This window comes from Clinocottus analis, unplaced genomic scaffold (assembly GCF_023055335.1).
Source record: "Clinocottus analis isolate CAN_PGR_092001 unplaced genomic scaffold, fCliAna1.0.p SCAF_19, whole genome shotgun sequence".
In the NCBI taxonomy this organism is placed as follows: domain Eukaryota; kingdom Metazoa; phylum Chordata; class Actinopteri; order Perciformes; family Cottidae; genus Clinocottus; species Clinocottus analis.
The window spans coordinates 4,625,211-4,648,540 of NW_027175920.1; the positions used below are offsets into that span (position 1 = coordinate 4,625,211).

The 23,330-nt window shown below is 40.5% G+C and overlaps 1 protein-coding gene across 1 annotated transcript; it reads left to right on the forward strand.

The window, feature by feature from the left end:
* Positions 1 to 1,098: 1,098 nt before the first annotated feature.
* On the forward strand, positions 1,099 to 2,631 carry chst3b (carbohydrate (chondroitin 6) sulfotransferase 3b). The gene is made up of 2 exons (XM_068583851.1): positions 1,099 to 1,178; positions 1,404 to 2,631. Exons 1-2 carry the CDS (start codon positions 1,099 to 1,101, stop codon positions 2,629 to 2,631), a joined length of 1,308 nt encoding a protein of 435 aa, XP_068439952.1.
* Positions 2,632 to 23,330: the final 20,699 nt, after the last annotated feature.

Consider the following 23,330-nt stretch of genomic DNA (forward strand, 5'->3'; position numbering starts at 1 on the left):
TCAGGAATGTGCAAGACAATCTCAAATACACATAGGCACCATTACATCCACTCTTATCTTCTTTTGACTTCCCCGCTGTCGGTCCTCTACAGAGTAACACAAGTACTGGACGGCCTGCAGGCTCAAAACGCGCAACAATTTATGTCTCAACGACAAGCAGGCCTTCCCCTTCCCCTTCAGTCTCAATCCGCAGCACAAAGACATATTATGGGAAAGCAGCAAGCCATTATCCCGCCACCAGATGGTCTACTGTACAAGTAACCCGTGTCACTGAGGGCTTCTGTTGAAAGTATCTCCTCCCAGTGTTGACATGGAGCAGCAGCTGGTGGTTTGGACCACACTGGCACTATCAGTGGGAGGTTTTTTAAGCAAGTAGCTTTGCAGTTGTAGAATTAGTTCAATTACAAAGCTCTGCTGATTGTGATTGCGGTCTCTGGCTTGTATTTCATTTGTGCTCTCGCAATTGTTTCTGCAAAGACTGACTCATAAATACAGCTTCTTTATGTGCACCAGTCTTCTGTCTTGCAGGGTGGGTGGGCATGTTCCTGAAATGCACTGCTGCACTTACAGATAACAAGGACTTCCTTGTTAAAAACAGGCTTAGATTCCAGCCTAAAACACTCAGCTATTTCCTATTCTTCTCAAGATATGATATTTTTGTCTCAGAGTAAAAGCCTCCATCGTTGGTTTTGCAGAACACAGTAATGCTGTATAGGAATACAAAATATGAAAAGACATGACAAGAAGTAGTGCTCTCTATAACCACTACTCTGACTCGGCATCACAGTGCAGTTTTACATATGCAGCAATACACTGTGAACTTCCCTATTACCATGAGTGGTGAAAACCAATACAATGATGTGTTTCAACAGAATGAATTGAGATCAAAGTAGGTTTACTTACCGCCGTGCTCAAATGTGCAAAATGTGTAACTGACAGGTTGATGTTCATTTCATTTACAGGATGAAACATCGCCTACAACGGGGAATACAAATAACTGGAAGGCTCTTTAAGAAGGCGACTGGAGACTTGTAAGATTGGCAGAACCCATTAAGAAGCAGTCTGTAAAAGCATATCCTGGCACAGCTACATCCAAGAATGAGGATCAAATACACAATATCCATCGTCTTTTTTGTGGCACTTGTTATCATTGAGAAGGAAAACAACATTATCTCAAGGTAAGTCCATTTCAGTGATCAATGGAGTGCTTTAGTGATTCCCGGCAGGTTTGTGTGTGTTTATCTCCTCCCAGCTCTAATCAGATATATATATATATATATATATATATATATATATATAAAAAAGAAAACTTCCACAATACGAGGTTGCTGCAAATGTCAAGTTAAATAACACGGCTATGAAAAAACGATAATACAACTTTGTGATTTCTCTCGCTCTTTCAGGGTGTCAGATAAGCTCGCATTAAAGCAGACCCCCCAGACCCCTCTCCAGCCTCGTGGATTATCCCACATACTGTTGAAGCACAATGCTTCTTTTACCTCACTCAGCAAGTTGGACACTGCCTTCACGCTGATGAAGCGGCGCCTGGAGGACTACAGCCAGCACCAGGAGGTGGTGACGGGGGGCAGGAAGCACATCCTCCTGTTAGCCACCACCAGGACAGGCTCCTCGTTTGTGGGCGAGTTTTTCAACCAGCAGGGCGACAACATGTTTTACCTGTTTGAGCCACTGTGGCACGTGGAGAAGATGCTGACGCTAGAGACCGGTGGCACCAACGCCACAGCGGCAGTTAAGGCATACCGCAATGTGCTCCAGCAGCTCTTCCTGTGTGACTTCTCCCAGCTGGAGAGCTTCATTGACCCCCTCCCTGTGGACCATATCACTGCCGCTCTATTCCGCAGGGAGTCCAGCAGCTCTCTATGTGAGGAGTCAGTCTGCAGCCCCTTCACAAAGGGGGTCTTTGAGCGTTATCATTGCAGGACCAGACGCTGCGGTCCCCTGAACTTGACCATGGCGTCTGAGTCCTGCCTCCAAAAGGAGCATAGGGCCATCAAGTCAGTGAGAGTGCGTCAGCTGGAGAACCTCCGTCCTCTGGCTGAGGACCCGCGCCTTGACGTGAAGTTCATTCAGTTGGTTCGGGATCCTCGGGCTGTACTTGCCTCGCGCATGGTGGCCTTCGCAGCCAAATACAAGAACTGGAAGCAGTGGGCTATGGATGGAGAAGTGCCAATTGATGATGATGAAGTCAGAAAGCTGAAAGGGAATTGCGACAACATCAGGATGTCGGCTGAGATCGGCCTCAGACAGCCGCCATGGCTGCGCAGGCGCTACATGCTAGTGCGATACGAGGACATCGCTCGGTTCCCGATGAGTAAGGCAACGGAGATGTACAGGTTCACTGGAATCCCGTTCACTCCTCAAGTGAAATCCTGGATCCTGAAGAACACCCAGGCCTCCAAGGAGACCAGCGGTGTTTACTCCACACAGAAAAACTCCTCAGAACAAGTGGAGAAGTGGAGGTTTACGTTACCATTTAAAATAGCCCAGGTTGTACAGAAAGTTTGTGGACCAACGCTCAAGCTTTTTGGGTATAAATTTGTAAGCAGTGAAGAAATGCTAACAGATAAGTCGATTAGTTTAATTGAGGAAAAGGTGTTCAACTTTGTATAGACTTTAAGGACATGAACGCTGAACTCAGATGCAGGAAAAAAGCAACCTTTCGGAGAACTCTGAAATGACATATTTATTAGGGTAATGTATCCTGATACAGAGAGCCATATATGTGTAAGAATGTGCGCTATTTCAAGGTTTGTGCTATTTAAAATAGTTTAATAATGAAAATGTACTGTTGAGCAGAAAGTTCATATACAACTTTTAAATATTGAAGCAGGTGTACATATATATATACAAAGAAAGAGAGAGAGAGAGAAAGAGAGAGAAAGAGAGACTTTACATTTTGGAAAATAGTTAGCTATCTTCGTTTTTGCACTCCAAACTATTTTCTCTGTCCAAACTGTATCTTTGGCTTGATCTGCAAGCCAGTCCAAATTTAACTTCTTAGCAAATATAGGAAAGTCCCGCGGGAGATAGCTGTGGGTTTGTGAACAACTGCGAACTGTTTTAAACACTCCCAGAAACCCTCATGAATTATTTTCTTTCAGCAACTTGAGTTCTGCCTTTACACCAAAGAAACTTGAAGCTAAATGTATATGTTTATGTATAGCCCAAAAAATATATAGCTTTGTATAGCAATGCTTAGGCATGTGACTAATGTCCAATGTAAATGTATTTATTTCTTCTTTGCTAAGAGTTATAATGACTCTGGCTCTGAATGTGCACAGGTTCTTTTGCCCCCTGTAGGGGGTTTTCTTGCACACATATACTGCAGTTTGCTGTACATGCATGTTTGTAATTGGCCAAAACTGTTTTGAAGTTGTCCTCGGGATCGGAAGGACCCATTCTGTAAAAACAGATGTTTACACTGCCACTGTATGCAGACATTCCAACTGCAGCTGGTTTGCAGTATTGTGTGAGGTTTGTCGGCAGGTCTGTCTGTTGACTCAAGTCTCTTAGCTGGTGATAAAAAGGGGCCCCGATTCTCTGGCCTGCTCGACTGTTTGCTGATGTTCAAGTCTGTTTCTTTGGCATCTTGTTTGTAACAATAAATTCTTTGAAACATCTCCCTTTTGGCATGAAAACACTGCATTCACAACTGTGGCAACTGTTTATTTTAGTTAACTTGTCTGAGTTTCACATTCAACTGACATGAACACAACTTCCCCATTTTGTCATCTTTCAAGATACAGATGTGGCAGACCAATGAAAAATATATCCATGTGGTTTAAATTAAAAGTAACATCTGTCAATACAGTTAACAGCAATAAGCACTGCCTGCGTAAAGCCTCGAATAGAGTATCAGTGTTTCTGCTTGAAACTACAGCTTGTCTTTGCCAATGTATTTGTAGCAGATGCATGAGCACTGCATTAGCAAAGGCCAACGGTGGGCACAAGAAGACTCACCAACACTGAAAGACCCTTCATAGAGTTTTTGTTTAACAAAACTACAGACTCAGGGCTCATATAAGACAAAGTCTACAGCCACGTTTGTGAGCTTTGTGAGGCCGTAGCACAGTTGTGCTTTGAGCTAAATGCTAACACCAGCGTGCTGCTAACATGCTGATGTTTAGTGGTACAATGTTTACCCTGGTTATTTGGTCATAATTAATGTCTTGGATAAATATACATTTTGACCTGATGACCACGGAAAATGCAGTGGATGACCAACGTCAGTAGGATTCATCCTCGAGGGATCATGAATGGCTGTACAAAGCGTTATGGCTATTCCAGTCATAGTACAACATGTAATGATATTAGACATTCGAGTGGAGCAAAGAGGTGGACCAACATAACAACATTGCCATCCACCCTGCAACAAAAGGACACTTTTGTTGCAGGGTGGTTATGTTGTAAAGCATAGGATTGCATAGGTTATGTAAACAACTAGTTCTATAAGACCACATTGGAAATCCAAAGCCCCCCAAACCAAATACGACGTTGGAAATGTGTAGAGGGGTGGGCTTTTTAAGCAATTCTACCATCTGACAAGCACTTTTGATTAGAGTAGGTCCATTACTAGTAAGACTTCTCATGGGTTCACATTTAATTTGTGGCATACAAGAGTTTGTTGAGCTTTACAGTGCAAAAAACAAACATTTAAAAACAAACATTCACAGTTAATTTCATGGTTTTAGCTGTGAAACACAACCACTTATACTTTTTCTTATGGTTCTATCTAAACCAAAAGCTTTCTGTACACCGACTAGTTTTTCTCTCAGGGGCCAAGAAGGAAGGATACTGGAGGCAGCTGCCTTCACTTCCAGTGTGTTTACCACTGTGTGCCCGGCTATTTGAATCTCCAAACCTAGTAATTACCAACTTTACATATAATGTGGTGCAAGTCATTTTCGTCCACCTGACCCCACCCGCTTACAGAAAAGCTGGGAGGCAGTCATTTACAGTCTTTCTGCCTCAGTCATTCTCTTTTACGTGAAAAAGTGACTTTTTTTGCTTAAGCCTAACTCACTCATCTTAGCTGTCACACAGTTCTAGGAAAAGCCACATCAGAGCACTTTTACTCACATCAACAGATAATTATCTGGTTAGTTTGGGCTGGTTGTTCTATTTCAATAAAAAGTGTTCACAGGTCTGCAGCTGCTTCTAAAGAGCCTAAACCTAATGAGTAGAGGTTCAGCATTCATAAACTCTCATATTAAAGTGGCTTTATGTGGGACGTGTGGAGGGTGGAGTAACTGTATGGTTGAAGCAAATATAGAATAACCACTTTCCACTGAGTTAAAGCCTTTTTACCCCCTCCTGCAGTAAAATGAGGGCATTTCGGTAACCCCACCCTCGTGCCCTGTTACGTGGTGCCTTGCCACATCAACCATGAGGGGCTTGAAATATGCACAGGGGCTTGAAATCTAACAACCTGAGCGGAGGATCTGAATGATACCTTGCTGTAAGATCTGTGATAACAGACACAAAATTGAGTTATTTCAGACGCGTCTCAGAGCAACAAATAAAACTCCATAATGACGGTTGAGGAGACATAAATCTAAATACGCTCTCAATTATCTCATACTGAAGAATGCAATTCATAAAACTCAGGTTGTTGCATGCGATAATGAGTGACTTTGCGAGGAGCGGGCGCGGCATTTTTATGCACAAAACTGACTGTATACAACTGATGAGTGATGAGGAGACACATTAGGCAGTTTTCATATGTCATATAAAACTGGTGCATTGGAAATGTCACTATTATTGAGTTTCCTCTCATCTTTGACCATTTCCCAACTATACATGAAATCCATATGGGCAGATTTTTAGCGTGTCAGCAAAAGTTGCACACAGCTCTGTGGCAAACTTTGCATAGGAAGCACTTCTCGTCCAATATCATGCTGCTTCAAATAAAATGCAGGCAATAAAACCTGTTTTTCACAGGCATTTGTTGACACTGGATCAAATGTCCCAGGGAGCGTCTCGCTGTTAATAAAGCCAGACATCTTTCAAATTTTGAGCTGAAACAGGAAATGGTAACCTGTGGATTTATGATGCTGTTAGATGTTTGTCTTCACATACAATACAACCTATAGACAGACATAAAAGAGCTAATGTGGTTTGGTTCTGCTGCCACAGACGTGTTTAACGCCAACATGTTTAATGTAAAAGCAGTGTGTCAATGAGTAAAAACAACAGTTCTTCACATACACAAATGACTCTTTCAGCACTAACTTATCAAGGATGTTGCAAAACACTATCTATGTAAATGCCCTGCCATCTTTTTTATCATTTAAATCTATGTATCAATTCATCTTTCAGACGGAAGTCAGCGTGGTGTAATCATGCTGTGTAACAGAAGACATGTGACATGACACATAAACACCATTGTGGCTGACAAAAAAATTGTAAAACGGAAATGGATGCCCATTTTCTCTGGATTTAGCTTTGGCAAAACATGTGAAAAGTGCCCTCAAGATGTGGTCAAAGACTCAAGCTGTCTGACCATTACAGCCACTAAAGGGTATAAAGACACAAAATAACAATAATTGTGAGGACTGTGGTCGCTAAAGAAATGCAATAAACCGTTTTCATCCTGACAATAAAATTTGGATGTTTTCTAAAGTGTTTGCCAAAATACAAAAAAACAAATATACTTCCTAAACAAAAATGTCCCATACAAACATGTAAATTGAATTCACATTCATGTTTCAATTACTGTTTGTTTACATTTTGTTGATGCTTTAGGGTTGAATGTCACCTCATCTCGAGAAAAGTCCTGTTGGAGTATACTAAAGGGCATGATGGGATGTTCTACCCAAGTACAATGTAATCTTGTATTTCCCTAAATGGTTTTCTCTTGGTTTGCAGTTATTTCCTCTGGCTCAGGCTTTATCATTTTGAATCTGAGCTCAGTGTTAATGTAAAGTATACTGCCAACCTCTCTCCCCAATCACACAAGAAAACATTAAGCATTGCTCACACTCTATATTTAGATATCTATTCTAGTTTGAAATAACAAAGGCGTTTCATGGTTTTAGCAATCTCGCACGAACGACATTTAGTTGCAGTCAGCCCCCTGCAGTACAAACAATGGCTTTGTGGGTAAGCAGAGAGTTTAAGTAAATGCGTAGGTCAGCAGGTGGTGCAAAGATAACAAAATTGCTGCTTTCATTCGCAGTAAAAATATTGTATTCTTATATTTACTATTTGAATCACACTTCATGCACATTTTTTCAACCCAAACTGACATTCTTCTAGAGAAAATTCAAGGCAACAAAATTCATCTTCGGCATGCAGGGAAATCCCACAGCATTTATTTTGCATTTGTGCGCTCTTTGTTTTTTTTTTGTAGGCCTTAGAGAAGCTGACCGGAGCCTGAAAACAGCCTGTCCAAATTTTAGAGAGGCGTGTGTGTAACAAACATAATAAAAACCTTAACACAAGTAGAACATATGAATATATATTATCCTTAAAACTTTCCTTAACATCAATATCACATTCAAAACGGCATCATTTCCTAAATGTCTGTGCCGTGTGTTGCTCAAGTACTGCAGAGCTCACATGAAATAGGCTTACTGTAGGTTTCGCGAGTTCAACATGTCCCACCATTTGCATTTTGAATTAATGTTTGTGAAAGAGCGGTTTCCTCAGCCAGTTCGGCTGGGCATGACACAAAGCTTCAGTCTTCCCACCCATCAATACCTCCTTTTGTGTCAGCACCAAGCCAGAGTGAAGAGGTCTTTAAATTTTTTTTTTTAGAACTACTGAATGGGTCGCTCCATTTGTCCCACTCTGTTGGCTTTGCACCAAATACAGAGTAAGTGCCTTTCTAGTGCCACTATTAGTCACAATAAAACAGGCAGTACAGTTTAGGGCACAAAAAAAAGAGGGTAAGCAGGATCAGGAGGGGGGGGGGGGGGCTAATGGGAAAAAATCAAGCATCAGTAGAGAGCATCTTCATTGGCCGTAAGATGTAGTGCTGATGCATTTACCAATTATAGATTAATCCCTAGCCTCAGCACTGCAATGACAGGCCTTTTCCCTATTTGATGCAACAGATGCCATGCGAGCACCGACCATGCGACGCTGCTGCATGGCCGCCACAAATGAAAGGAACCAACAGAAGACCGGAGTGACCACCGGAAGCAGACAGCGAGAATCCATTTTTACACGGAGGAAACGATGGTAAAGAAACTAAACCGCAGACGTTTGAAAAAAAAATAATTGTGGGATTTCCTTCCCACCTTTGCCCACTTTGAAGTGGAAGTTGAAGCTGAAGGAGAAGCTACGGAAACAAAGAACCATTTGTGTTATTCATAGCGCATCATGCACCACTGGCCGAGGAACAGAGAGTTTATTTAGACGATAAGTTGAACAATAATTACAGACCGCGGAGCCATGCTGTGGGATGAGTTGTCATGGCAAACATTAAACAGATTTTTTATATTTATTATATTGAGATCATTTCAATATGGGTCAGTGACAAAAAATAGAGCTCTGCGCTATATTAATGATATGCTTATGTCCAGATTTGACCACAAACAGCAGTGCTAAAATAACTGAACGCACCCCTGTCCAGTGTGCCACGCCCCAGCACGTAACTCATAAGAGAACCACATGAGGATCATATGGTTATTTGTCAAGCTTAATGTTATTAACATTCACTGAAGATGCTATTTCAACTGCTGTAAGTGATGATGACAAGAAATCAATCCACCAACATTGTGGCCTAAAATCTGTGCAGGCATTTCCAGGACATTCAATTGAATTAAATCCTAACAATGGCTCTATAAATAGAGGTGTACAATAGACAGACAATTAAACTCTTCATGGTTTTCTTTTTCTGTTTTCTGCTCGAGCTCAACCTCCTCTAAATATACAGTGTGTATAAAACCCAGAGGAGTCAACGCAGAAGAAAACAATTCAGCCCCTTTCAACAGTGGCCCCTCACTTTCTTTGACTGCATGGGGCAGCAGGAAGGGAACATTTTAATACCTTTGCCCCGGCCATTTCTTGGACACAAAGCTTCTCTATTTGTCGCACACACGGCTGTGGTCTCACACATGGCTGGTTGGTGCAGATAAAGTGCTTGAGACATTCCCCTTAGAAAAAAAGCTCGTTATCTATCTCAATACGTGCAGACTTTCTTATACAATTTGTTAAAAGAATCCCTCAGAGAAACCAAGACTGCCGTTCTATGTTTCCACCAGCATGCCGCTCTACAACGACAGAGTAAATAGCTGATCTTTTTTCGGTTGCCGTGCACCTGCGCGTCCTGGTAAGGACACATTCAGGTGTTCATACTTTCAAACAAAGAACAGAGGAGACTCATAGTATTATTATTATTATTATCATTATTACAGAGGCAGGGCAAACTGGACGGGTGCCGCACATACCGTACAGGACAACTACTGCCGGCCGTAGAGCGACGTCCCCTGCAGCAACAGAAACATCTGTGTAGCACCAGGATATGCTGCACAGGTGGTAAGGCCCAGACCCTTCATTAAGGCCTGGTGACAGATAAGCATGCGCTCCAGTTGATTGGACCGAAAGCGCTTCTTTTCTTATGACGTCGAAGGTTGTTGTGTTCAAAATGTTGGGATTCTAGGAGATGTTGGTTAATTTGAGGGTCCAGAAAAAAAGAGAGAATTGAAATGATTTCAGATTATATCGGTGAGCATCATGTGTGTTTATTTCTGAACGGTTCTACATGTTTCACCGCCGTCGACATGCCGACAGAAGAAGCAAGAGATCGAGCACAATGGCTCACACTCACTCCGCCAACTGAGCGTCAGCTGCCTCTACTCCCCTTTCCCCTCTTGTAACCACCTTGGTACTTTGTTAGTTTGTGCAGGAGGGAGAGGTGTGCCTCCCCCCTCAAAGGGCCCCTCTGAGGGGGGAGGCACACCTCTCTTTACTTTTCCAAGGGCAGGGTTGAACACCTAACGTCTTGTATTTAGCATTCGGGACATTTGGTACAGTTGATCTGCGGAGGGAAAAACACTGACTCAAAGTCACCTTTATCTGGGTTTTACATACCAGAATAATTCCTTTCCATTCATTCCAAGAGCCGTCAGCGTTTTTAACACAAAGTCATTGACACTGATTTTAACTGTGGAGTGTAACATGGCCTGTCAATGTATTTGTTTTTTATTAACAGGCTTTTCGCTTTTTATGCGTTTGTTTTTTTTGGGACGATCAACAAATGCAGCACACATTGTCAAATAATAATCTCCTCTTTCTGAACAATTAAACAGAATTTGCTGTGACAGTATATGTAATTCATACAGTACATACTGAGAAATTGTGGTTAAAAAGACATGACGCAAAATCCCCATAAAGGGCCACTCAATACCCACAGGCGACGCGGGCCTCTCACATGCCTCGTAAATGACCAGTTGCTCACAGGCAGCAGATAAGTCAGTTCCCATGCTCGCCCTTGACTTTTCTCTTCCGCGTATGCGGCTTATCAAATCTGTGGCTGTCTGACATGTAACCCAGCCGCCGATAATCCGATGGCAGCAGCTTGAAGCAGAGGGAGCGTCGACTGTGGGCGCCGGGGCCCTCCAGCTGGGTCACATAGTTGGTGTTTGGCTGAAAGAAAAACGAAGATAACATAACATGTGACAGCAGCGATTCAAGCAATGTTGGATTTCCAAAAACACACAGCTGAGAAACCACCAGTAAATAAAATGATGATATGAAATTGTAAAATGGCACGATCGCAACGAAGAGAAAACAAAACTATTATGGGCCTTTCCTGACTCCTCACTGGGAGAAACCAAAGCAAACTCTGTGAAGCCAGAATTGCACCTTCCAAAAGAGATAATTCACGTGTTTGTGTTTTGACGTCAAACTTAACGGAGTAAACACCCACATGCAAACTTTAAATACAAGCGCCATCTCCAACCTTCAATTTAGCTTTTGCAAGTAAAACCAAGAGGTCTCTGGTTTTACAAAGTCAGTTATTTAAAAAACAGAAACAGCCCTGGAAGAGTGAACAAACCCCCAGAGCTATACACAACGCTGGACGACATGCTAACAAAAGAGACCACCGGAGGAAAACGGAGACAAACGTGTGAGACCTGCTGTGTCGTACAGTACCCACAAGCGCCAGAGTTTTAACTTGAGAATAACTGTGAGGAATTTAGTAACATTTAAATATATTACCCAGATGACTTTCCTCTGTCAGCAGAACCCCAGACTCCCAATGGAGATATTTATCTAGTGACCATTTGTCCCCGTAAAGGTCAGTGTGCTCCAACATACAGCCCTAATGACTTTCTCTTTTTGTTCCAGCCACAGTACAATAATGTATTCCGATTCACCACTTTCACTTTCAGAATCAGCTGTTTTGGCCATGTGTGTGTACACATACATGGGATTTTTACACTTTGCTATCGTCGTACATATGCACATATGATATACAATAAACAAGATAAATATAAAAAAATACATTAAAGACAACAGAGTAAAAGACTGAAACTAAATGTACAATATCCTAACTTCTCCGGGCCCCTATGTGACATCATTATGATCGGCTTTTACAGTTCGGCAGCCCAGCACATGCTCCGACACGTTGTGTTGACAGAAATATGGGAAACTGTGAAGTGACTGTGCCAAGCTTGTAAACACTATTTACAGTTAGCAAAAAAATGTATCTCACTGTTACACGCCCACACCCAACACCTTCTTTAGTTTTAAGCCAGGATCAAATTCTTGATTATCCTTTCTATGACGGCAGCGTCTTAATTCCGATTTAAGAGAAAAATGTCCGCGGGGTGTCTGCACCATCTGCATAGTTTCTTCTATGATTGCTTTCTGATTTTCTATAGCAAGGAAGTGTGAGGAATTACCTCTTCAAAGAGATGTGTGGCCCAGCAGCACTAATCCCCAGTTAATGGCCAGTAGAAGCAACAGACCCCGACAACCTCACATCCTGGAGCGGTTTCATGTACATAATGCCTTTGCCAGGTTAAAAAAAAAAAGTCCCTAATTGTGAAAACTATTTCAGCAATTATAATGGCGAGAGGGAAAACATATCGATATCTTCTCCTGATGAATCCATGATGTCATTTTAGAGAAAGTAACAACCTCAAAACTCAGACAAGATCTTTTTCTTGTTTCTTTTTTTACAAAATACCTCTTTTTAGAGTGCTGTAATTCAACAAAGCCACTTAAGAAGTGAAGAAGTAATTGGTGATTAACTTTCCTTCGGAGTGGTTTGTTCCAGCGACTCTGAGAAACAAGCACAGCTCTCCCTGGTGGCCTCGAGCTGAACCAACAGACCGTAATTGGACTCACAACCTCCCAATTTACAGAATTAAGGAGAGCCATCAGCCTGTCTTATTCTGCTGATTTGTGCTCAGGACTTACACACCAAGACAAAAAAGAAAAGTGAGATTCTGAAAATGACGGCCACTGCTACGAGTTCAAAATCATCGACGTCAAATAAGAATTTTAGCCTATTTTAAAAAAAAAAAAAAAGGATTTCCCTTTGAGAGGATTCCCCATTAAATGACTCACATTTTGCAGTGGAATATTAACGCGTAGGTTTCCGTGCAGAAAGGGACCCCCCAATTAACGCTTTAGCGCTCCTAAGTCAAATATTTACTCTAATACAAGCACAATTAATTGGAGAAACATGGATGTTTTGGCTGCACACATGTAGAACAGATGCCACTGAGCCTTGGGGAAGCGCAAACACTTCACTTTCACGTCGCTGATCTCTGTGGCTGCTTTGCAATGATTTAGCATTTGTTCAAATTATTCAGACATCACAGTTTGTGCCATGTGACCTGTCAGCGCTCGTTACAGAACAGTTAGGGCTGAAGAAGTGTGACAGGCCGGGGCGACTGTGAGCGTTCGGATGGTTGGAAAACGCCAGCGCGAGAATAGTTTTGTGCCGATCCCAGATAATTTGTGAAGAAAATGCTCCTTTATGTTGTTGAAAAATAATATGAATCAAAATCAGTCTTGGGTTATGTGATCAAATGTACAGCTGCGGAAATATTTCCACTATTTCATGAGAAATCACTTTAAATCCCCATGATTCAATGCATTCCAATATCTAATTTATTTATAAATGTAGATAGATGAAGGCTGTGGTGTTGATTTTAGTTATACTACAGATAGTAATTTATCTCTGAGGTTGCAAACACTTTGATTGGTAATTTCCAGATTATTTGTGGTCCTCTTCCAATATTTATACCCTCCGTAATGGATATCAAGACAGTTTCCAGCTAATGGTTGAATATATCACCACCCGAGCTCAACGGGGAGATCGTCTATTGGTCGAACCATAAAATGTTGAATCTTTAATCGCCTCACCTTTTGGCTAATTCATAATTTAGTAAACTGGGAGTGAAACGTTTGGCTTTTCCTGGCTATGGCCCGCTAAGTGAAATGGTGTGGAAAGTGTGAGGTCATTAACCTGTTACAGGTATGTTCTCCCCTAATATTGGGGATAATGTATTCCAACCAAGTGTGACAAAAAAGGAGGAGAACTCGTTCCCGTTTTTAGAAAACTTCATTTGGGAACATTAGCTTATGAAAAGTTAATATGGTTTTTAATCAAGAGAGATATCCCTTCATATCTGGGTGAGATTTCCACTCTGCTGCCTGTGGACCGATAGAGGAAGAGCGCTAGATAATTCCCCATCATCCTCCTGTGCATATCCCACACTGTTCATTTAGCACTAAATTCTTAACCAAACCATCATTTCTTTGCCATTGTGACTTAAATGTTCAGCTAAAGATAAGATAGCATTTAAGTATGTTTGTTACCAGGATTAAAACTGTTTTTCTTGTTAATTTGTTTTTTCTTATTAATGAAAATTCTTCTGAAAACCAATTTGAACAATACATTTATTTTCTGGACTAATATTTCCGTTTCTTGACTTTCTTTGAAATTATATGATATCATATATGATGAGAGTTATTTGACTTTTGTATGTTTGAAAAGATTTGTTAGATGTAGTGCAAAACAGTGCGGTCATTTTATAAACAATTTTGAATACACGTGCCACAATTCTACATTAACAAACATATTTATATTGGATATTCATCTTAACCATATTGCCCAGCCTGACATGTGTTATTGAAGTGTGAATTTATTTTCTGTCAGGAAAAAAATATATATTTGTATACCTATCATCAGTAGAGTTGAAAAAAAATAAAAAAATAAACCTTCAAATACAGCAACTGAAACATAATAAATATCTCATCACAATCACTGTACAGTGTCTATTGAATGCATATTGAAGTTCATATTTTACAACTCTGTTTGTATTATTCATTAATTCAAGTTATCGTATATAATTTGTCTTTTCCATTGTATTGTAAAATATTGTATTTTGAGTTTCTTTTTTTATTTTGTTTTGTATGTGCTGCAACGCCTCAACGTCCCACAATCTATTCATCCATATCAATTATAGTTTGATATGTAGCAGGTAGGTTTGCATTATATCATATTCTTTTTTTGCATGTGTTGTTCGACTCAACCGCTGCATACATCTTAGTACACTTAATGCTTCCCGACGTTCTGTTTGACTCGTTGCAGACGACGCCATAACTCCTGATGTTTTTATCGATCCTTCAGCCTCTGTTGAATTTATTTCCACGAGTCTATACAAATCTGTTTCTGTGCAGCCTATCGTACCAGAGGGGTTAATGTATTACACAAAGTGTTCAGATCAGGGATTAGATTTCCCCCCAATTCCATCAGTCAATTCTCGGTGCTCTCCGGGGCATTCATCATTTTGACAGTTGCAGATAAGGCAATTATTTTCCTCGAGCAACTACAAAATGTAGACAAGTGCTTCTGTGACAGTGTGTCTGTTTGAGGGGGGAACACAAATATTATTCCACCAGTCACTGATGGCACGTATTGCTCGCTACAAAGCGATCTCCTCTGTAACACAAAGGAAACAGATGTTATGGGCATTTCTGCGTCCTAATGCACTTCAGCGTTTCATCTTCATACAGTGCGGCTCCGTGCTGCGATTCAATACGACGTCTTTGTACATGATTTGTTGTTAAGACCTTGTTTTTCTGCAGCTGGAGAAAATGTGTACTCGGTAATAAAGGCCATGATTGTTTTTTACGGATGTTCTAATTGTCATTTAAATACCAATTTGATTTATTTCCCTGACGCTCCTTCTGAAAATGTGTTTCAGAGGAACCGCAAGAAAACACAATCAATGTTTAATCACTGCATGAACTGCCTTGGTTTCATTGTTACATAACATGAATAAAAAATACAAATATATAAAAATGTAAATCGGCATATTAACTGTGTATAATCAGTGTCAATGTACATGTATATTCACAAGTACAAGCAGGTAGTTTTGTTGAGCTGTATTGTCTTGAGCATGAGGTTCATGAAAAAGCAAACAATGTCCACCCTACTGTCCTGAGAGCTGTTCCCTCAGCATGAACGTGTACACAAGTTGGAGCTCGATCACCTTCAACGAGCGCTGCTGGCTGCAGGACTGTGTGTGATCTCCTCTATTAACCCCTGGGGGGCAGCAGAAGACCTTCATTTCTACTGCGGGGCAGCTGCTGGTGGCTGACTTCCACCACCGTCACCTGCAGCTGAGGCTCAAGTCAGGACACGATTCAGGATCATGACAAATCCTTAAAAAAACAAACAGTCAAGTTTGCTCTTACAAACATTGATTTCAAAGAAACTTTTTTCTTTTTTAGTCTGCCTCTGTTTCTCCTTGTAAGATGCTGAAAAAACCTCAAACTTAACTAATAGAACTAATAGCAAAATGTAGTTTAATGCAAATATTCTGATCTATATCCTAAAACTTAAGGTCCTCTTGATATATCTGTTTTAGTTATTTATGCAAACCTTATATCTATAAAAGATATATCTTGCAGTTTGCAAAGAATGTCATATGTCATTGCACAGACATTAGGAGCGTGATTGATAGCTATAAGTACAAAATAACAGCATCTTATTGCATGACATTTTTACAATAAGTAGAAAAAGAGAAACATGATCAAATCTTAATTTCTTTACTTCCTATTTTGCTAATTTGTGACCCAAACAAATTATTTATGACAGTTAAACCAGGCAACACGTCTTAAGTGCACTCTCGTAGGATTATGCTCCTTACATACCATAATACCCTTCATATGAGTTTTATAAGTGGCAGATTTGAAGTGGACGTCGTTGTTTGTCAGAACCTCAGAGTTAATAAATGTGAGAGCGTGGAGGCCGAGCAGGATGATGAAGTTAGGCTGAGCCCAGGTCTGTCATCGGATCAAAGTGGGAACTTGTTCTCCCATCGCTGTCAGCACGTTTTAATGACTGTTGAGCCGGGCCAAGCTGTTCCTCCCTAAAACTTTCCCATACCAAGTGTCTCATAGATTCACGGTTTAATCATTAACTTGCACTTAATTCGTCTGAAGCAACATTAAACTCAAATTACAAGGGGGTTTTGGCAAAGGTTGGTTTCATGCAGCAGCTGACATGTCTGTCCTTAGAAATAAAGGAATATTTATATTAGAAAAACTCCCTCCGTAATGACAACAATATATAATTATTCTATTGATCGGGAATGGAAATAAGTAGAACCATGTTAACCTTAAATCTACTAATTATTTTGACCGGACCAACTTATTTTCCCGTAATGAAACATCATAGAAAGAGATGCTGTAAAATAAGATTGTAAAGTAAACAACACCCTTGAACCTGAGCCATCTACAATGGACAATTGTTCAAATAAAAATATAACAGTCTATCTCTTCAACTTCATGTAATAAGTGATATCCATAGATGTCAGAATAACGGTTTCATCCTGTACACCGAACACAATGTACACTTTAAAGACATCAATGCTCATTGGCATCAAAAAACAGTAATTCCTTCTTTAGTGATTTGTTTCTAGTCAGACAGCCAAAAGCTCCTTCAGCAGGACAACTCGGTTTGTGATTTGAATAAACGTAAAACACAGAAAATCAACGATACCATTTTTTGCCCTTAACATAGCTGTTCCTTTTAAACAGCAGTACGGTCCTCAGTTCAAACTAAACTAGTGTGTTGCTTTATGCAGAAGTAAAAACAATAACTCGTTTGGTGCAGGAATATAGAGAGAAACAGTTAAAGGACGGCAAAAATGATTCAAATAACAAAAACAGTGTCATTACTGGACTGACAAAGGTTTCATGAGGCTGTCTGAGCCGAGCTGCTGTGACAATAAATCAAACACAGAAAGAAGGCCGAGGCCTTTATGGGGAGTGCCACCCATATATTGACTGCACATCATAGCAGCCCTCCTGTTGTAGGCTGGATTATAAATCCTATTTCCAAAAGATATATGGGACTTTTGATGTGTCAGACCTGCCTTTTCTTAAACCTAACCACATGTTCGTTTTTCCCCCCCATTTACACTCACGTTAATCCTAAAAAATGTCAACCTTAAAGTCACTAAGAAGTTACTTTACATGTATGGTAATTAGACATTAGAGCCAATACAAAGCCATCAACGTTGCTTCTATTTGGTTAGTACAGTGTCAGTCATATTTCTAGTAGACCTACAAAATCTTTGTACGTTAAATTAGCTTACCCCTTTTTGTCTGAAATTGTCCCGCTCGCCCGTACGTCTGACTGGACGCACGGTACATGTAATGAAGGAGAGGGCCGGTGTAGGCCTTTACAGGGCTGAAAAGTTGTTTCAAGGAGAGAGAGAGCGAGAGAGAGAGAGAGAGAGAGAGAGAGAGAGAGAGAGAGAGAGAGAGAGAGATCAGCCAACAGATGTTGAGAGGAGACTCCAAGCTGAACCGGGGATCAGCCCCTTCAAACTGTCCCAAAAGCCGCTCTGTCCCAGCAGGTCCCTTCCAGAAATGTAGATGCACAAGGTGACATTTGTTTTTATTAGTACAGTAGCAGAGTCTCTAGTGTGTTAAATGCTTTGTCAGATTTTTCATTTTACAACTACAACTTTTTTCGTCATGAACTTTCTAATATTCTTGGCAGTGTTCAGACGACTCTTTATATAGATGTTCGGGGTCGAGCTCAGGGATGACATTTAAAACAGTGAAAAAATGCAACTGATTGATGAGTGAATTCATCAAATATGGAGAAGAAAATTAGAAATATGCAGTTTTCACTGTCTGGTTGGTGGATGACTTCAGTATCCTAAAACAAATCCCACCGCCTGCAATAACTTCTCACCACTAAACTCTTGGGCAGCTCGGCAGTAACCATTTATTCTTTCAGACAGGAATACTTTGTGACACTAAATGCCTATAGGGTTGTCTTTTGCATAAGGAAAATATTTACATTTCCACTGCATGGATTCTGCCGAAACTATTATTGTGTCTCGAGTGACTTATGGTAAGTTTGCAGTCAGCGCTTAAGAGCACAAACAGATACACACACACACACACACACACACACACACACACACACACACACCCGTACATCCAGAGTGAGATAAACACAAACATATGCATGCACGCACATGACCATGCACACAAACGCACACACCATCCTTCAGAGCCATTGATTCGGTTTTGAATAGTGTATTTTCTCCTCAGCCTAGATAGTCTTGCCACTGCCCATGCTGTTAGTGCGCCAGGCGTTTTCAAACTCTTTACATCCATTACATTCCACTAGGTAAATACCTAATGCTGGAAACATTTGTCAATGTGTGCGCCTGGCTGAACAGAATAGATTATTGGGGGCTGAGCAAAATACACTGCATTTCCAAACAGCACTATGCCTGTGACATATTCAAAACTTCACACAAGACCCCAGTGCAGTTTTCCCCCCTGAACCGAGGATGTGTACTATTTCAAGAGAATAAAGTTTGCAAACAATAGTAAACATTCTTGGTAAAGAATAGGACGTTAGTAGTTCCAATGGCATGAGCAGCGAGACTATTTCTGCTGCTTTGGCAACAATATGCAGTCCAGCAGTAATGAAAGAGATAATGAACAAAACCCAAACTATTTAAATGGTGAACACTGTTTAATGTAACGTCTTCAATTGCATTCAATTGCAACTGCAACTATTTCTCCCAAATACAGCGTATTGTGACTTACTTAGGTTAAGACGTCATCTTCTTCTCCTTTCTATTCGCCACTGTTTTTTTTCATCTTTTTTTTTCTTTTTAAAACCTATTTATGTCTCTCTTCCTATTGCCCTGTTCCTTTGATATCTTGTTTGAATGCCTTTCGCGTGCTTTGTAAAGCACTTTTAAATGCCCTGCTGTTGAAAGGTGCTTAGAAATAAACTTGCCTCGCCTTATTAACATATTTCAGGAAGTATTTATGTTTGCACTTTGTGGAGAGAATTACCTAAAACATTGGATTGCATCAGGTGATGATTTTATCGATTAAAACCAGTCAGAAAAAAAGCATTTGGAAGAACATTTATATCGTCTATTATGATGGAACCTGTTGCAAAAACATTTCGAGCTCATTCCTTCAATTACTACAGCTACATCCAAACAGGCCTAACTGAATCATCACGCAGCACCTAAATAGAAAGAGAAAGGATCAGTTTTAGTCTCTTTAATTGGATTACCGTCTCTGTAGAATGGCCGTAATGATATGCATAGAGCTGTGGGAAGTCTCCTAATGTGAGTTACAGAAAACTATTTTTAGAATTAGAACACTGTCACAGTGACAAAGAAAAGTCTTGTTTCTTGTGAGAGGGAAAAACAACATTTATATGACATTCTATAATATTCACTAAAGAGAAAACACTAAATTGTGTTTGACAGCTCCTGTGTGTTTGTTTGGATTTCGTTAGTAAAAATAAATAAATTGCACTGTTGTAAAGTTAGACAGTAAGCCGAGGAGCAAGGGATTTGTTTTATATTGTTTTTTTTTAAAGTATTTATCATATTGCCAGATGCAACACTTGTTTTAACCATTCTGGCTACTTTCTTAAGTTCTACTTATTAATGGAACAAATACAATTGAATTGGATGAACACAATTTTGCACATAAGAAATAGCCTATTATTGTGTTTTTCATCAAGATGCAGAGTATAAAAAAAACATAAAATAACACATTTAGAGGATTGTGAAGCCTCTGGGATAGTCTTTAAAAAATGAACTAGGGGGAACTAGGTAGTTCTTATTTGTGTGACATACCTATAATCATCGAAAAAGTAGCCTTAGATGAAATGAAAAGCTTTCTTTACGTCAGCATGCCTCTTCCCTCTGCCTCTTTGATCTCCAGTAATTGATAGAGAATGGGACTCCTGTGGCAGACCCTCTTCAACAAAGATAAACAATAAAGAGCAAAGACTAAGAGTGGACAGGGGTGATGCCGGGTCTCTTATTTGGGTGCGTTTTCATTCATTCCTTTAATATTCCATTCCTGGTTCTGCTCCATAGGTTTGTCTATTGTGGAGCGCTGAATGGGGGAGCGCAGGAGCGTCTCTGCTTCCGTTAATTAGAGCTTTTTTGCGCTTCCGCTCCTCGAGGAGTCAAAGTTTAAGCAGCGGAGAGAGAGAAAAAAAAGAGAAAGAAGAAACCCTCTGTGTTGCTCCAACCTCAGTCCTCCATTGTGGCTTCAAAGACATGAAAAGGTATAGTTTACCACTGGTTGGGGTGTAGGTGGCTGCATGGTGGAGCGGCTGAGGCTGGGACAAACAGTAAAAAGTGAGTTTTTTCACCGCAGAGAGAATGATGAGAATTAAGGGCTACTTGTTCTTGATGTTGATTTTAGAAGCGTTGATGTCATTTCACAAACTAGTTGAAACAGCTTGAGTTTCGAGTTTTTATTTTAGAGCTGTGTGACGCGCTGCACATCTGAATATGAAGTTCATATGGAGTTAACAGCAAGGAGACGTTCCAAGGACTATTATATGCATACTGATTGTGCAAGAACCCTTACCTGTCTTTACACATGAAATGACCAATTGTTCGTGCAGGCTTAAGTGATGCGCGAGAAAAAAGATATATATATATATATATAAATATTTTTTTTAAGTCCTGGGGTCTGTAATGACATGTGGCTACGGGTGTCCTTTTATACCTTGAGAATCCCTTTGCCTCATTAGTTAACACACTTTCTTAGTTTTGAACAATACCTTAGCTTGAGTTCTCCCAGCAGAAATCCCCCCCGCTCAGTCGATATTTCCAGGGCCTGCAGCAGAGTTTCAGAGAGAGGGCCCTTTCCCCCCCTGTCCTAACAGCTTTAATACTTGTAATTATCTCTTGCTGGGGGAGGCTGGAAATTGGATTAGGGTGGTGAGTCTCAGCTGAATGAATTACCTCCATCTCCCCACTTGGTGGGCCACACACTGATAAAGTGCGGAAAAACGGATTTGGATTCAGCCTTAGCATTCATGGCTTCCTTGTGGAAAAATGAAATTTTCCAACAGAAGGGGCCAGTGTGCCAGCAGTATCTGTCCACAGCATGTTTCATCTGCTCCTGCTCTTCTGGAAATGCAATTACCTGCGTTATCGGGGCCTAAATGGTGACAGTTTGGCAGGGGAGCAGTTCCACCTGCCAAAGGCATCATTCGACAGTGTGTTTGTGACATTCAGTATTCTTTCAGCTTGAAATTATTCCTCCTTATTTCCACCTGTCAGGAGTGAAACAATACGCATATATGTTTACAGGTAGGATTCTATCGTCGGAGACTGAAAGTGAACAAAAAAAATATTATGATTTTATAATAATGATATTAGTTATGTTTAAATACACAATTCTGTTCATGCTACTAATCCATAACTCACACACTCCTGGCATTCTCACACACTTCTGTAAATGTTTAATGAAGTAAAAACAGAACACAAACTCAAGTTTGTCAGCTATTTTTCATGGCAATAACATTTTTGAAGCTGAGAATAGCAGACGTTCAGAGCAAGAAAGCAGAAAAAAGAAACAAGTGGAACAACCGATAAGGATGTTTTATTTCTTTGCTGCCTCAGCCTCCACTTGAATGACTGGAAACACAGTACATGGGTTGATACTAAATTATTTAACAACACCAATTCAGCTAATGTTCTACATGTGTTGTTTCTCTCAAAGGAGCAAAGCCTTCAGAAGGTCTATTAAATCAATATGTGGGACGCTTGCCACTGTGGATAACTCACCTCCAATAGCAAGAGAGTAATTAAGCCGCTGGATTCCACACTTCAAACCATCAGAAGTCAGCGTAGATCTCATGTTCTGTTTCCAGATATATCTTGCGAGATAAATGGTTTGAAATTGGGATTTTATTACAAATCATCAAACACTTCCCTAAATGTTGTGTCTAAATGAAGGGAACATTACCTCAGACTAAGCTGAACTAAAGAGATAATGCTCTGAGGAGAAGTTAGACTTTCACTTAATTTGGAAGGGAGCCAGCTTAATTTCCCCGTTGTTCATTAAGTAGTGGTTTTAATTCGGTTTCATATTTAATTTCCCGCTGTGTCATTGTAAGGAATCAGATCAAACAGAGGACAAACTAGCCCTACATACCCAGCGCTCGCTATCAGACACCCCCCTCGTCTTTTCCACTTCCCATTCTTTTAACCCCCCACTGAGGACAATCCTTGAAGGTAGATAAAAAGAACAACAAAAGATAATTAAATCTAAAAACGGAGGGAAAAATCTCTGCTTTCTCACTCAAACAGTTGGGGATGGATTTCAGCACAGTTAGGGTTTGGCTAATTTATACAATGGCCTGATGGGAGTCCTTCAACATTTACACTCTGCCTGGGACATGGATGGGTAAAGAGAAATTATATTTGCCTCTAATTGTTATATGTCCCTATTTTCACTGTCTTACCTTATCACACTTCCCAGCACAAATAAAACACACTTTATTTGCATTTGTCCGATTGCAAGACCATCAAAAAGCCAAATTCAAAAATAATTCATGATAAGATTATCAATTTACAGCTGTGCCGTTATCAGAGGAGTAAAGATTGCTTTGACGGGCCTTGTTGTTCCAAGTCAAACCTGCATCCCATCGGTGACAAATCTAAAATTATAATACAGTAATGCTTCACATAGACCTAGCTATTTAGGCGTGAATTTAATATTCATTGCTTTTGCAGCTTGGTTGGTTTTAAGGTGCTATCACCCTTATCCACCCTCCTCCCAACCCCACCCACTCCCCAACATCGCTGCCACCAACACTCCTATATCCACCAAACAGGGGCAAATGGCAGTCACTGGGACAGACGCGCTCACACACACACATCCAGCCGTCTCTTTGTCCCTCCCTCCTTCACTCATTTCCCCCCCATTCTCTTTCTCCGGCTGCCTCTCTGTCCCCCATCACTCTCCCTGTCCTTGTTTTTGATCTTCAAACGCTGGTAGGGATAATGACTACAAATCAGGGA

Excerpts from the sequence above, each read along its gene's own strand:
- chst3b (XM_068583851.1), top strand. The coding sequence starts at position 1,099 with ATGAGGATCAAATACACAATATCCATCGTCTTTTTTGTGGCACTTGTT. Across the intron at positions 1,179-1,403 it reads GAAAACAACATTATCTCAAG|GGTGTCAGATAAGCTCGCAT; the intron begins GTAAGTCCATTT and ends TCGCTCTTTCAG.